At 46.4% G+C, this 13870-nt stretch overlaps 1 protein-coding gene across 2 annotated transcripts in view; it reads right to left on the bottom strand.

Moving 5' to 3' along the window:
• Positions 1 to 10363, bottom strand: part of SORT1 (sortilin 1) — a 71525-nt gene extending 61162 nt beyond the window's left edge. For both annotated transcript variants that reach the window (XM_066353391.1, XM_066353392.1), the window contains exon 1: positions 9974 to 10363. In XM_066353391.1, coding sequence (XP_066209488.1) covers positions 9974 to 10288 — 315 coding nt within the window. In that variant the 5' untranslated portion in view covers positions 10289 to 10363. The remainder of the gene's footprint in view (positions 1 to 9973) is intronic.
• Between the last annotated feature and the right edge of the window lie 3507 nt (positions 10364 to 13870).

Below are 13870 nucleotides of genomic sequence, written 5' to 3'. Positions count from 1 at the left end.
CAAACCACTACCCCCCCCCCCCCCCAGCCACCACGCTGGCCTTCCTCCAGATCTCTGGGCACACACCAAGTGCTCTCTAGCCCCAGGCCTTTGAACATGCTGTTCTCTCTGCCTGGGACACTCCTACTGGTGAAAATTCTATTCATCTTCAAGTATCAGTTTAAATAATTTCTCAGAAGTCCTTTCTAATGTCCCAGACTAAAAAGACCTCCCTCGATCATTCTCCTGTAATTACGTTTGTTGTTCTCTGTACTTACCATATTGATCATTATGTGTTTGTATGTCTGTTTTCTCCACAGGGACCTTGTCTGCCATGTTCCACATCAGTTCCCAGGGCCAGGAGCCACAGAGCCCAACACATGGCAGGTGCTCGATAACTGACCGCTGAATTAAAGACTAACAATAGCAGTACGGATCTTCACTGAGCACTTAGGATCTATAAGCACCACTGCTACTTCACAGATGAAGAAGCAGGCTCAGAGAGGGTAAGTAATTTGCCCTAAGTTGCACAGCTAGTAAGTGGCAAAACAAAGATTCAGACTCATGTCTGACTCCAGGCTGCACACTTAATGACTACGCTTTCCCCAGCATTGTGTGAGGACAAGCGGGGAAGGACTCCTAGAACAAATGTGGCCCCTACCTTTAAAGAGTTTATAATCTGGGCAAGAAACATTCAATAAACCAAAGTGAACACAAGACAGAATGCTATCTTTCAGTGCGGGATTACATGACATGGTTAATGTTGTAGGAGAGATGAGAAAAACAAACAGACCAGCTAGAGGGCATTCGGACAGGAGGAATGCCCTCCGAACAGGGCACCTGGTGGGCAACAGGGACCGGTGAGAAGGTCACTTTACCTGGAACACCGGGTTAACACAGGCCAGAAAGTGGCGAAATCTTAAAGAGATAAGTACATAATAAAAACAGTTAGGTTAACACTCTGGCCTTGCATGCTTCCAAGCCGAGTTCTTGAGAAGCACCCAGCACATCTCATTAGTGTGTCTCAGCACTCTGCCGGGGTTAGCGCAGTGCAAAGCCAGCTGCGGCCGCTCAGCTAGTGAAGGAGGGCGAAGTCAGCCAGCTGTTATTTCAGAGCTGGGACCGAAAACCATGGCCAAGGAGAAACAGTTACTGAATTATAAGTAGTCTTATTTTTTATAACTGTAAGTTCTTTAAAACCATAAGTAAATAACTTGATATAATGAAACCATCATAACCAGATACCAGGTAACTGGTGACAGTAGGATTAGTATTTTCTCCTTCACTGTACCCTCTTTTTCTTAACCCTAAATCCAAAGACATAAGTAGTATGTATTTCTTAATCCAGATTTGGTGCCTATGAATACTCATAACAATTCTCTAGGGATAATATAGCTAAGAAAAAAATGTAAGCACATATGCAAATATATGCGCAGCAGAAACTTTATGGAGATAAGCACTGTAAGATACCCTCGGATAATGGATAAAGACATACTGTATCCCACACTGTTTCATTTAACCTTCACAGTGCCCCTAAGAGATAGACATTAGTGTACCCATTTTATAGATGAGAAAAGTAAGGCTCACTGAGATTAATCTGTCCACAGTCACCACCGACGTGTGAATGCCGGTCCGACCTGAGACCATGCTGCCTCCTAATCACTGCCTCCAAGAACTATCAATCATATTAACAAGCTAAAATTTTGATGCAATCATGATTTTAAAAAAAGAACACATATGCTTCTTACATTTCTGCCAACCTTGACTCACGATCATTCTTACCACCCCCGCCCAAGCCTGCAGCCCAACCCCGCCAAGTGATAAAACCAAATACATGTATGCCTCATCTCTGCCCTTTTATGCACTGTTCCTCTGGAGTTGGTATTTTTCAGGGTTATTTGGCTGACAGTTGGGCCCTGTGGACACAGTAACAGATCAACAGGCTTATTAAGAAATGACATGGCCCTGGCCCAGTAGTTCAGTTGGTTAAAGCGCTGTCCACACACACCAAGGTTGAGGGTTCAATCCCCGGCCAGGGCACATACAGGAATCAACCAATGAATGCATAAATGAGTGGAGCAACAAATCAGTGTTTCTCTCTCTCTCCCAAATCAATCAATAAAAACATTTTAAAGGAAATGACATAAATCACATGTATTTGGTACTTGAAGGTTTTCAAAATATTTTCTCTTCAGACTCATGCTAATGCATCATTTTATATGATGGGGCCCTGAGGCTTAAGAAGCTAACAGCTCTGCGGAGGGTGCCGTGACTATTAATGAACAGAGAAGAATTCATAAGTATATGACTTACAATGGGGTCTATAACTCTACCTTATCCCTAAAGCAAACACTGATTTAAAACACCTCTGTGAGACACTTCCAATGGAGGCGCACCTTGCTGGGACACGAGCTCCACACCGCAGTTTTCAGCCGCTACCTGCAGGGCCACGGCCAGTCCGCCAGAAATTCTGAGCCGGTCTGGGAAAGACTTAACCACCTGACGTTGTATGAAGATTACAGACCCAATGATCTTAGGTGAATTCACTTATGCTCAGGGTGATTTCCGCCTTAGCGGTCCGAAAATAATTCTATTTTCACCAGTCCCCAAGGGTGAAAAGGTTGAAACCACTGATTAGCCACATCAGTAAAAGAGACGGACCAGCTAATCAGAATAACAATCTATGATTCAAAACTGTTAAGCACATTCTCAGCAAGAGTACCAGCTTATCCTTGTTCACAAATATGCAGAAAAGAGAAGCCATTGGCAGGTTTCACTGTCCTGCAGCTCCTGGGCCTCTGGGCCTGGGCTCACATTCTCCGGCATCGGCAGCGAGGGGCAGGAGCCCAGGCGTTCCTGGGAACCCGCAGCGCCTGGAGCGTACAAGATGGTCCTCTCTTCTGCTGTCCTCCGGACAGACTCTTCCAGGACCACAGCAATGGTCCCTCTGGAGGTAACTGTTTGGCTCCCACCTCCACCTCTGGCTCCTTCAGCGCTAGCCTCGCGTTAAGCACTATCTGTTGAAACACTTTCCCCAGCAAGTCCGAATGCCAAACTCCCCACCTGTTCCTCTCTTTGCACCCCCCACCCCCCAGCAGTCTTTTTCTGCCTCTCTGTATGTTTTCCTGGAAACCTCAGTCATACTTCTCAGCCACTTCTCCCACTGACCCCCGAGCATGCTCTGATTCCCCACCGCCAGGATCTCCCGGAATCACCTCCACCAGCAGGGTCTTCTCTTGGCCCCTGAGCCCGTCCCAGACCACCCGCATGGTAGTAGCCATGCCTTCTTCACAGTTCTTCCCAACTCTCCGCAAGCAGACTCTGAACACCTGAATCCTCCCAGCGACATCCACGTGGATATCTTTACGTTGAACTCTGCTAATGCACAGGCCTGGACTCCACTGGATGTAGTTCAGTAGGTGTTTCAATGAATGAAAATATATTCAACAAAACATCTTGACAAAACTTCTCATTTGCCCCTCCAAATAATCGTAATTCTGTTTCTCTAGTTTAAAAGAACAAAACAAAACAACAACTATGAAGGTTAGAGAAATGACTGTCCATGATCACAAAGCTATGGAGCCCAAGAGCGGGGACTCAAGCTGTCACTGAGATAGGCCTCTGAGCTCTGTACCCACCGTGCCGTGATCTGAGTCCCTTTGACAAACAGCAGGTACCAGATAAACATCTGATTTGAACTATCTTGTCTGGGAAGTACTGAAGGTAGTTAAAGTTTCCCTCCCCCGCTCAGTTTCTCTTGGTCCCTTAGGGTGATCCTACCCGTAAACCAGACTTGCAAGCTGGCTCAAGTACAACAATGGCACTTAGTTTCTTAGAACATACAAAACAAAGCTCTTAAGAAAAGCAAACATAAGACAGACAGTACTCATAAGCCCTAGAAGGAAAAGAACATACATTTTCATCTGATGAAAATAAATCAAGCCAGTGAATCACATGTAAGTCTGACTAGCACAGGGCTGAGTATACTAATGGTAAGCTAGCCATCGACTTCCACACACACAAGCAGCCAGGACCAGAGGAATAAAAGCCCCAGTTCTGCCAGAATACGTGGAGAAAAGGAAAAAAAATCAAATTTATTATTTATCTAATGGGTCTGTTTCAGACTATCCAAGCTAGTAGCTTTTATTAGCATTAGATTTTTCAGCCGACAAGGAACAATAAGCTATTAACCAAAAAACAAGATTAAATGTCTTTCATAATTATACGGAAGAAAAAAACCAACTCCTGCTATCTTTAAGAGCACTTGTACTTCATTCACTGAAGCAAGCTCTGGAGGTGGTAACAAATCACCCCCAGATGTGAAATCCAGGCTACGGTCAAGTTCAACTGGGATGCAGAACAGCCCCAATTTGCTTCTAAATTTGGAATCAACCAATAAACATTTGTGATCACAACCTCTGGCCTCCTCTTCTTCCTTATGAATCACAAAATTATTTTAGACATTTTAAATCTAGTCCAAAACTTCTCAAATAGTGTAGACGAAGTTCTGGGGGCCAGATACGGAAATGCAAAACACAAAATAAATGACATTCACAGAAAAATTTCTCAGCAAAACACCACAGGCTCCGAATGGAAGATTTTGTTTTCACTGTGGTTTCCTGAGGCTGTGGGTGAAAGTAGAGAGGGAGAGAGCCTGAGTGCTTAGACAAAACAAAGCAAAATACCCACGTTTCCAGCATTCACCTACCAACCTCCACAGGGCTCAAGGGTCCGTCAGAGAGTCATTTAACCCCGCTAGCTTAAAGCCACATATCACTACCCCTACTCTGATTGCAGTCACCCACCACTGCAACGACAATAAAACCCCGCCAAGAACTCACTGAAACCCAGCAGCTTGTTCGTGAAGCCCCATTAGTCCTCAAAACCACCTACATACAGATCAGTGAGGCCACAGGCAGTGGGAAGAACAGTTTTCACTAAGGTTTTTATTTTTTTTATTTTTTTTTTATTTTTAGAGAGGAGAGAGAGACAGAGAGGGAGAGAGAGGAGAGAGAGACAGAGAAAAAGGAGGGGGAGGAGCTGGAAGCATCAACTCCCATATGTGCCTTGACCAGGCAAGCCCAGGGTTTTGAACCGGCAACCTCAGCATTTCCAGGTCGATGTTTTATCCACTGCGCCACCACAGGTCAGGCTCCACCAAGTTTTAAAAAAAGAGTAAAGGATGCAATAGAAACACTGGTTACAAAGGGTCAAAAAGGGAACCAAAAATAAATTTACAAACGCAGTCTCTGTGTCGTAATATTTTTGGAGTCACTGCCACACAATGCTTTGTGAGAAAAGCTGTGGTTTTCGTGACGTGTCAAAGCTGGTGATTTTGTCTACCTTAATATTAGTAATCATATAAACCATCTGAGCATCGCTTCCCCAGCCGCAAAACGCAGTTCACTTCTGTAAAGACAGAACCTGAGGGCTAGGGGTGGATGGGAAGGAGGGAGAGGGGGCACTACCCTTCTGCTCTGACCACTACTAAACTGTAAGTGGTGCCCTCCACGTAAGGGTCACACAAGGGTAACAGGCCACCTAGGACAAAGTTGGGGAGCTAAGTGTCTGCAGTCACTCACTGCAAATCCAAAGCTCGTTGGCAAGAACTGGTTGGAAATCACAGAGTGTAGGAGCTGTTAGTAATCTCTGTGGACCTGACGTGAAAGATCGGCTCAGAACAGCAGGAAGGAGGGCCTGTTATTGTTATCTTACAAAAAGAAAACGGGCGTTAGTGATTGACCAGAAGAATAAGCCTTCTTCCAGTTATTTTCACAGACAAGAGGCTCAGATTTCTAATTAAAAATCACTATGCACAGACCCAAATATTTAAGTCAGCAGAGAAGTCATCTAATTGTTACACTGCTTTCCCTCTGAGCCTCTTGTCCCATCTCATTAGCTCTCTGCCCTTGCCTCACCCAAAGCTCAGATGAAGACTAACCTTTGCCCAGAGAAACATACTTCATCACATCTGCTGATACTTCTGAAATCCCCAATGCATAAGTCATTTTAACATCCCTTTCAGGTCAAAGGTCTGGTCACTCTACTGCACAGGAGTAAAATTAACCAGAACCAAGAATTGTATTTCTTGGCCCAAAAACGAATGGATCAAACACAACTCAGGAGAAGAGGAACTGGAGGGCGAGAGTGGGAGGTTGGGGAAGGCAGTGTGAGGAAAGGCTGTCTGGAATAGATGAGGCAGTCAGAAAGTTCTGGGGAGTCAAAGGCACTGACTTCAGATTCCCGGGTGTGACAAGATCCACAACAGCCTAAGGCGGCAGCTCCTCAAGCCTCCTTGAGGCACAGTCAGCACGTCAGCCTGGACTCGCCTGCCAGTACCAGCAAACACACACACATTCTTCTCGGACTGACAACCCGTTCCACACAGACTCTCTACGGGGCCTGTTTATTTAAGAAACCAGATGCTTTGATGTTGGGGTACAAGTTGGGAAATGATGTGTAAAGATGCAGTTAGTGACAAGGACAGGGGAGGACAGAGAATGAGCAAAAGTTCCTGGCTTTATCAATCACAAGTTTGAAAAGTTTTAAGGACATTGTCAAATTGTCTCAACATAGGAACGAGCGGTAAGGAAATAATGTCAGCCACCATCGTAACTCTGCACAAAGCATTTCATCTGTTTCTTTAAGACAGTTTCATGCCTAACCTCAAAGGGGCAGAATGTTTTGAAGCAATCCAACTTAGCAGCCAACACTAATAAAATCTTCGATGCTCAATTTCTCGCACACAGAAAACTTATACATGACACGAGCACTCCAAGCACTTAAAGGATCAGTTAAAAGTGTAGCATGAAATAGTTTCGGGTTAAAAGCAAAAGGAAGGTTGTTTATCGACCGTAACAAAGAGCATTTATAAAGACACATGCACACTTGCTAGATGTCATGTTGAAGAAGCTTGACTTATGGGTCATAGGTCTCCTAAAACCAGAGGAATAAAAAAGCACTATCTTTAGTTCTACCTTAGCTCTCTTAAGAAGATTAGCTAGGCCCTGGCCAGTTGGCTCAGTGGTAGAGTGTTGGCCAGGCATATAAATGTCCAGGGTTCGATTCCTGGTCAGGGCACACAGAAATGACCATCTACTTCTCCCCCCCCCCCCCCGCACCCCTCTCCTCCCTCCTCCTGTAGCCGTGGCTTGATTGGTTTGAGAGCATGACCCCTGGGCACTGAGGATGGTTCAGTGGAGCATCCACCTCAGGTGCTAAAAATAGCTCAGCTGTGAGCATGGCAGCAGATGGGCAGAACATTGGCCCCAGATGGGGGTTGCCTGGTGGATCCCGGTTGGGGGTATGCAGGAGTCTATCTATCTCTCCTCCTCTTACTTTGAAAAAGAAGAAAAAAAAATGCATTAAATAAAAAAGATGAGCTAAACTTCAGTATGTTCTCATAAGCCAAATGAGCCACAGAAACAGTTACAGGAGCTTCACTAAAGCCTTCTGAGGTTTTACATCCTCCAGTCTGAGTCTCTTTTCTTTGGGGCTTGATACCCCAGCATCTAGTGTGTGTTGCGCATTTGGAGGGTATTCATATATTACATTATGAATTAATGGCGCTTGACACAAAGAAGTTATAACAAATAAGAGTATCAAGAACTTTCGATTTTTCTTGGTAAGTGAATGCTGTCATTTTATGAAGCACAACTCTAAATGGCAGTTTCCCAGCTGTATCAAAGTATATACAACATCGCTAATAAAAAAGTGTTCCTGGCATGCTGATAGTTTTACTTCCCTCTGTTTATAAAGGGTCCTAAAACACTGCATCTCTTCATTACAGTTCAGGATGATCTATTATGACTGTTAGAAACACAGAATTGAAAAGCAGACCAGATTACTACGTGACAATTCCTGGAGAAGGAGGCGGGCCTCTGAGAACTGCTTCCCTCACCCACCTCAAGGAGAAAACTACTCAGTAGCTCCACTTCTGCTACATATGCATGTCCCAGAAAGGGTGGGCTCTCTGAAGAGGAGACCACGACTGATTCACAAATGCAAAAGTAGTAACTTAAAATTAGGTCACTGGAAGAAGACTGAAGAAAAAATAGTTTTTAAAAAAATCACTGGAAATAGTAGCTAAATAAAATGAAAGAAATAGAGGAAGTTCCTTTACATACCAGACTTCAAAGAATAAGGTTTCACATCTGCTCTTGATTTGGCCTAAGAACCATGCCCCCCCCCGCCCCCAGCCAGTTTTATCAACCTCTTGCTACAGAAATCAATGTATTACAAATGATATATCAATTCAAACTAACCAGGGAAGACTTTGACTAAAGGAATGAATCCAGACAAGTAACACCAGATCCTAAAGAAATGTCAACCAGGAAGAGGAGAATCTGAAATATGAGGTAAGAAAACCGTGCCCAGCTGGCTCAAGGAAGGAAGTGGTCCCGTTGTAAATTAAGCATCTGTGTTGTGAAGTCTTTCTCAACTCCACTGTGAGGTGGAAGTCTACACGATTTTCCCTTGTCAACAAGACTTTCCAGTACTCATTCCAACCTATCTGCACCCAACCTGTCCCACAGTCAGCACTAACCTGGCCACCTTTCTGCAGTTGCTTCTGGGACTGCATTAAGCAGACTTATTCCTGACTGCTTGTGCCTTCACTGCAATTGCCCTGGGTCCCAGATCTGAGAACTCTGCATAGGTAACAGGGATAGGCCGGGCAGAGGGACACAGTTCAAGGGAAAACTGGGATTTGGCTGATAAGAATGTGGCTATACAAGGACAGGCGCAGCTAGCCACTCATCTCTGTCCCCAAGTGCTCCTCTTTTTGCAAGAGAAAGGGCTATAACAGAAAAAATATATTAAATTAAAAATATGCTATGCAGCCTGACCAGGCAGTGGCGCAGTGGATAGAGCGTTGGACTGGGATGCAGAGGACCCAGGTTCGAGACCCCGAGGTCGCCAGCTTGAGTGCGGGCTTATCTGGTTTGAGCAAAATCCCACCAGCTTGAACCCAAGGTCGCTGGCTCCAGCAAGGGGTTACTTGGTCTGCGGAAGGCCCTCGGTCAAGGCACATATGAGAAAGCAATCAATGAACAACTAAGGTGTTGCAACGTGCAATGAAAAACTGATTGATGCTTCTCATCTCTCTCTATTCCTGTCTGTCTGTCCCTGTCTATCCCTCTCTCTGATTCACTCTCTGTCTCTGTAAAAAAATAAAAAAAAGCTATGCAAATGTGGGTAGCGACAGTTAAATTGTTCTTTCTAGAAAAAACATGAGGAAGATGCCCAAGTTGTACTGTAACAAGGAGCCAGGACATTCCTAACAATTGGCTTTGTCAATCCAGGGGGGCACAAGGGTTGAGCTGCCTGTCTCCAGGGACGGAACTGCCACAATTCAAAAAGTTTTCCACTAGGACCTAGCTCAAAGCAGAAGCTCTGCAGCGTGTTTCTTTACCTGCTGAGACCCTGTTACAGGACACACTTCCTGGTCAGAGTCCGATGCAAACAGAGAAGGTCAAACTGAAGGCGTGTTTAAGAGAGGGCATATATACTGTCATCCCATTTCCAGGCTTCTCCCTTTACTTATGCAAATAAACTCGGTAACCTCCCAACTGCGTTGGGATTTCGGAACACCCACTACCCACCCGAAAAGTACTGACCCAGGGGGCACACTTGGCTTCTGAGCAGCCAACTTCTGCAGGCACTTCAGAGGTCACTATTCCTCCCCCTCCCGGCGAGGTGCAGCCCTACTGGTTCCTGATCATTTATACAGACGGAGAGCAACGCCACTCCGGAGGTTTTGACAACTTGAAAAACGGAATGCGTGCAAGGCTCAGCCGGCCTTCCCTGTGACGAAACACGGCCGCGCGAGGCGCGGCGTCCCAGGGCCGCTCCCGGGCTGGATCCTGGACCCCGCCCGGCGCCCGGCCCGTGGCCGGCGGCGAGCGAGCGGGGTCCCCTCCGCGGAGACGCCAGGCGCGGGCAGGCGGGCGGCACCTCGCAGTCTCGGCGGCGCCCGGGCCCGGCGCCTGCTCACCTGGTGCGTGTTGTTGGCCAGCCTGGCGACGAAGTCCGGGACCCGGCCGCAGTCCTGGTCCTCGGCGGGCGCGCTGCGGCGCCAACGGCCGCGGGCAAACGGGCCCCCGGGCGCGGCCGCGCGCAGCCCCCAGCTCACCCCGACGGGGCCGGCCCACCGCGACAGCGGCGCAGCGGGCGGCGGCGGCGCGTCCAGCCGGTCCTGGCCGAGCGCGGCGCGCGGCAGCAGCGGGAGGACGAGGAGGAGGAGGAGGAGGAGGCCGCGGCCGTGGGGCCAGCGCGCAAGGCCGTCCGCAGCTGCTCGGGGCCGCTCCATCGCCGCCGAATGCCGACGCCGCCGACACCTGCCGCCCGGCGCCCGCCCACCCCCGCCGGCGCCGCGCCACACCCCCGACCCGAGCGCGGCGCTCCTTGGATACGCGCAGCCGGGCCTCTCCGCGCCATTGGCCGGCCGCCTGTCCTTCTTTCCCGGCGCGCTCCTCATTGGCTCGCGTCGCCTCTGGCTTCGGGGGTCCTGGATTCGGATGCCAAGATGCGGGACTGATTGGCTGGAACGTGGCAGAGACGGCTGAGGTCATCCCCCGCCTCGCCCGCGTCTCCGGGGCTGGACTTCCAGAGTTAGTCGAAGGTTCCCCCCTGCCCACGAAGCTCCCCGCTCCGTGGCGCCCGACCCCTCGCGGCTCCCTCCGGCATCCTCTAGTTGGGTTGCGTTAGTCGTCTCCTCTCCCCCAGGGACGCCCCCCCCCCCCATTCTTTGGGTTGTGGCAGCGCCAGGAAAATCTCCCAAGGGAATCCCTGAGCTCGCTCAGCTGGAAAACGGGGCTTGGTCGTGAACCGGTGCTTCAGGTTTTAAGCCCCGCGCACTGGGGCGCCCATTGTCTCCTGAAGCAGCCTCCTCACTGCCAAGAAGGTGAATGCGAATTGTGTGGGCTAAAGCCTACGGAGAAGATAGAATCAGGGCGTTCGTGACTCATGCGAGCTTCACGTCCCTCCACCACGTATGGCCTCACCTTCCACTTCTACAGGGAGTTAGGCCAAACGTGTTGGTTTTCCTGAAGGTACAAAGTGGCTTAGCCATTAGGCCCAGTGCCTACTTCTGACATGATCGGTTCATAGATGCATATTTCTCTCTGGCAAAATGCCTGAACTCTGCAGTTTATTTGTATAAGCTTGGTTTTTCAGTACCTATATGATACCCCTAAATTAGCACCCCACCCACAGTAAATAAATCAAAACCCTTATGCTGTTCCCTTTATTGCAGAAACTGCACACATAACTTCTAGAACATGCAGCCCCGGAAAAACCAGTTCTGGGCCTTAACCTTAATTCCATCCCTTCAGAACAAGTTGTTCAGTAGAAAAAGCAGCAAATAGATGCAAAGTACGCAAAACGTTACCCCCAGATAAAGAAAGCTACTAAAAATTACTTTTAATTATAACTGGAGGTAAACCCAAATGAGAATCTCTTCATTGTAGAGCAAAATGGTGCACTGCACCCAACTCAATGTTTACAGTAAAATCCTTCTCATTGCGAACAAAAAGACTTACAATTTCCATTTCCCCCCAGAACAACCAAAATAAGACAAGAGAAGTGACAAATATTTTTTGAATGGCATCTGAGCAGGATGGGAAAATCACTGAACTCCCTTCCAGGTTCTCAGTTACTGAAGTGACCAGATAACTCCCATGAAAACTAGCAAACAATGTGTTCCTTTCCAATAACGACCATGTGTCAGATTATTTTTTAAAATACAGATTACTTTTTAATCTATGCCAACCATGGAGTAGATCACAGGACAGTCAGTTCCAGTAGCATGTGATTAGCTGGAGGGAGAAGAGGGACTATACAGGAATATTTCTTTGTTTAGTGACACAAAGATGAATGGTCTATTGTCTTAGTCTGGAAAGAAAAAAGCCAGCTCAACAGTGCCATCTCCTGGAGAAATAACTAAATACACTAACACTTTTTAACTCAAATTGTTGCAATGATCTGTACCTTCACTTTTTAACATATAGCTTTTAGTTATCATTATATGCTTACATAAAATATAGTTCCTTCCTCAAACTTTATCAGCTACCTTTTATATGGCACCGAGAAGACGTCTGAGGGAAAAAATTGTGTTTCACTTTAATGACACAGGTACTAAGTACAAAAGTTGTATTGTCATATCTCCTTTGTAAAATACTGCAAATAAGATCTTACCTGACTTGAAGGACTAAAATATACATCTATCTTATTATTAAAAACCATACTCTTCTCCCAGATAAACTCAATAGCAGAAAGATGAATAGAAAGCAATTATGTATCACAAAACCATTGCTTCTCCTAGTAAGATCATTTCTCTGATTCTTTTTGAAATTGGACACAAGAAACTTCATAGGAAGTTTTAAAATTCTACAAAGGTCAATCTCAAGAATGCTTCAATTCTAGTCTTTCAAGAATTCTAAAATTAGAATTATAGAGGGTATGAAATGTACTATTTTAGTAGTTCCCTAAGGTACAAATACACTGCTCGGAAAGTGCAGTGTTTGGTTTTTTTTTTTTTTTTTTTCTTCTGAAGCTGGAAACGGAGAGACAGTCAGACTCCCGCATGCGCCCGACTGGGATCCACCCGGCACGCCCACCAGGGGGCGATGCTCTGCCCCTCCGGGGCGTTGCTCTGCCGCGACCAGAGCCACTCCAGCACCTGGGGCAGAGGCCAAGGAGCCATCCCCAGCGCCCGGACCATCCTTGGTCCAATGGAGCCTTGGCTGCGGGAGGGGAAGAGAGAGACAGAGAGGAAGGAGGGGGTGGGGGTGGAGAAGCAAATGGGCGCCTCTCCTATGTGCCCTGGCCGGGAATCGAACCCGGGTCCCCTGCACGCCAGGCCGACGCTCTACCGCTGAGCCAACCGGCCAGGGCCAGTGTTTGGGTTTTTTGATTGCATAATAAACACGACCCAAAACTCTCACCTCTCCCTAAAGCAGCATGTTTTAGCCATTTCCACTGTAACCTACACCAAGTTAAAGGGACTCTTGCTTACTGTCTGTTTCTCCCCACTGGATGCTTCATGGGAGCACAGACTGTATCTAGTACATACTTTCAGACTTACTCCAATGTCTAATACATCACTTGGCATGTAGTAGGTAGGGACTTAATACACTTGTTAGATTTGAATAGATGGAAGTTGAGATAGGATTTCTCAATGACATTTTCTAAGATTTGGTAAAAGGTGAACATGAGAGAAACAATATCATAACATCATGTTATACTTAATATCCCGTAATTTTTGTGAGCAGTATATATAAAAACACGTTTTTTGATGGAAATACCGTATGAATTTAATATGAATTCAGTCAACTTGTATCATCAGAATTTTGACATAATAGAGTACAACTTCCTACAAATGTTACTGAAGATAATAATCACTTCTGCATTATCCACATGCAATACATTGCAAATCTCAATGAGATTTCCTTATTACCAAATAGGTGTCTAGTCTGCAAGGGACCTGGCATTGTAAAATCACGAGCTGATGATTTAATCTCTTGTTATTGATTTTAGAGAGATAGGGAGAAACATCAACTCAACCCATTTATTTATGCATTCACTGGTTGATTCTTGTTTGTGCCCTGACAGATCGAACCCACAACCTTGGTGTATGAGGACAACGCTCTAACCAAATGAGTGACCCAGCCAGGTTGAGTTCATTTAAAACCAGAAAACCTGAGTTCAATTCCCAAAAGCTTAATTTTCTGTCCATAGTCACACAGCCTTAGATTCTTCATCTGTTAAGTATGATAATATCTACTTCATATGATCATTTTTAAATAATTTCAACCAGTCTCATAGGATGGCAGCCCTAAAGGGGGGGAAGTTCACAGTACATTCCAAAGTGTATAATAAACTACTTCTGAAT

This window comes from Saccopteryx leptura, chromosome 11 (assembly GCF_036850995.1).
Source record: "Saccopteryx leptura isolate mSacLep1 chromosome 11, mSacLep1_pri_phased_curated, whole genome shotgun sequence".
Classification (NCBI taxonomy): Eukaryota; Metazoa; Chordata; class Mammalia; order Chiroptera; family Emballonuridae; genus Saccopteryx; species Saccopteryx leptura.
Note: the sequence above shows the minus strand (reverse complement) of the source record. Positions and strands in the feature narration are given on the sequence as shown.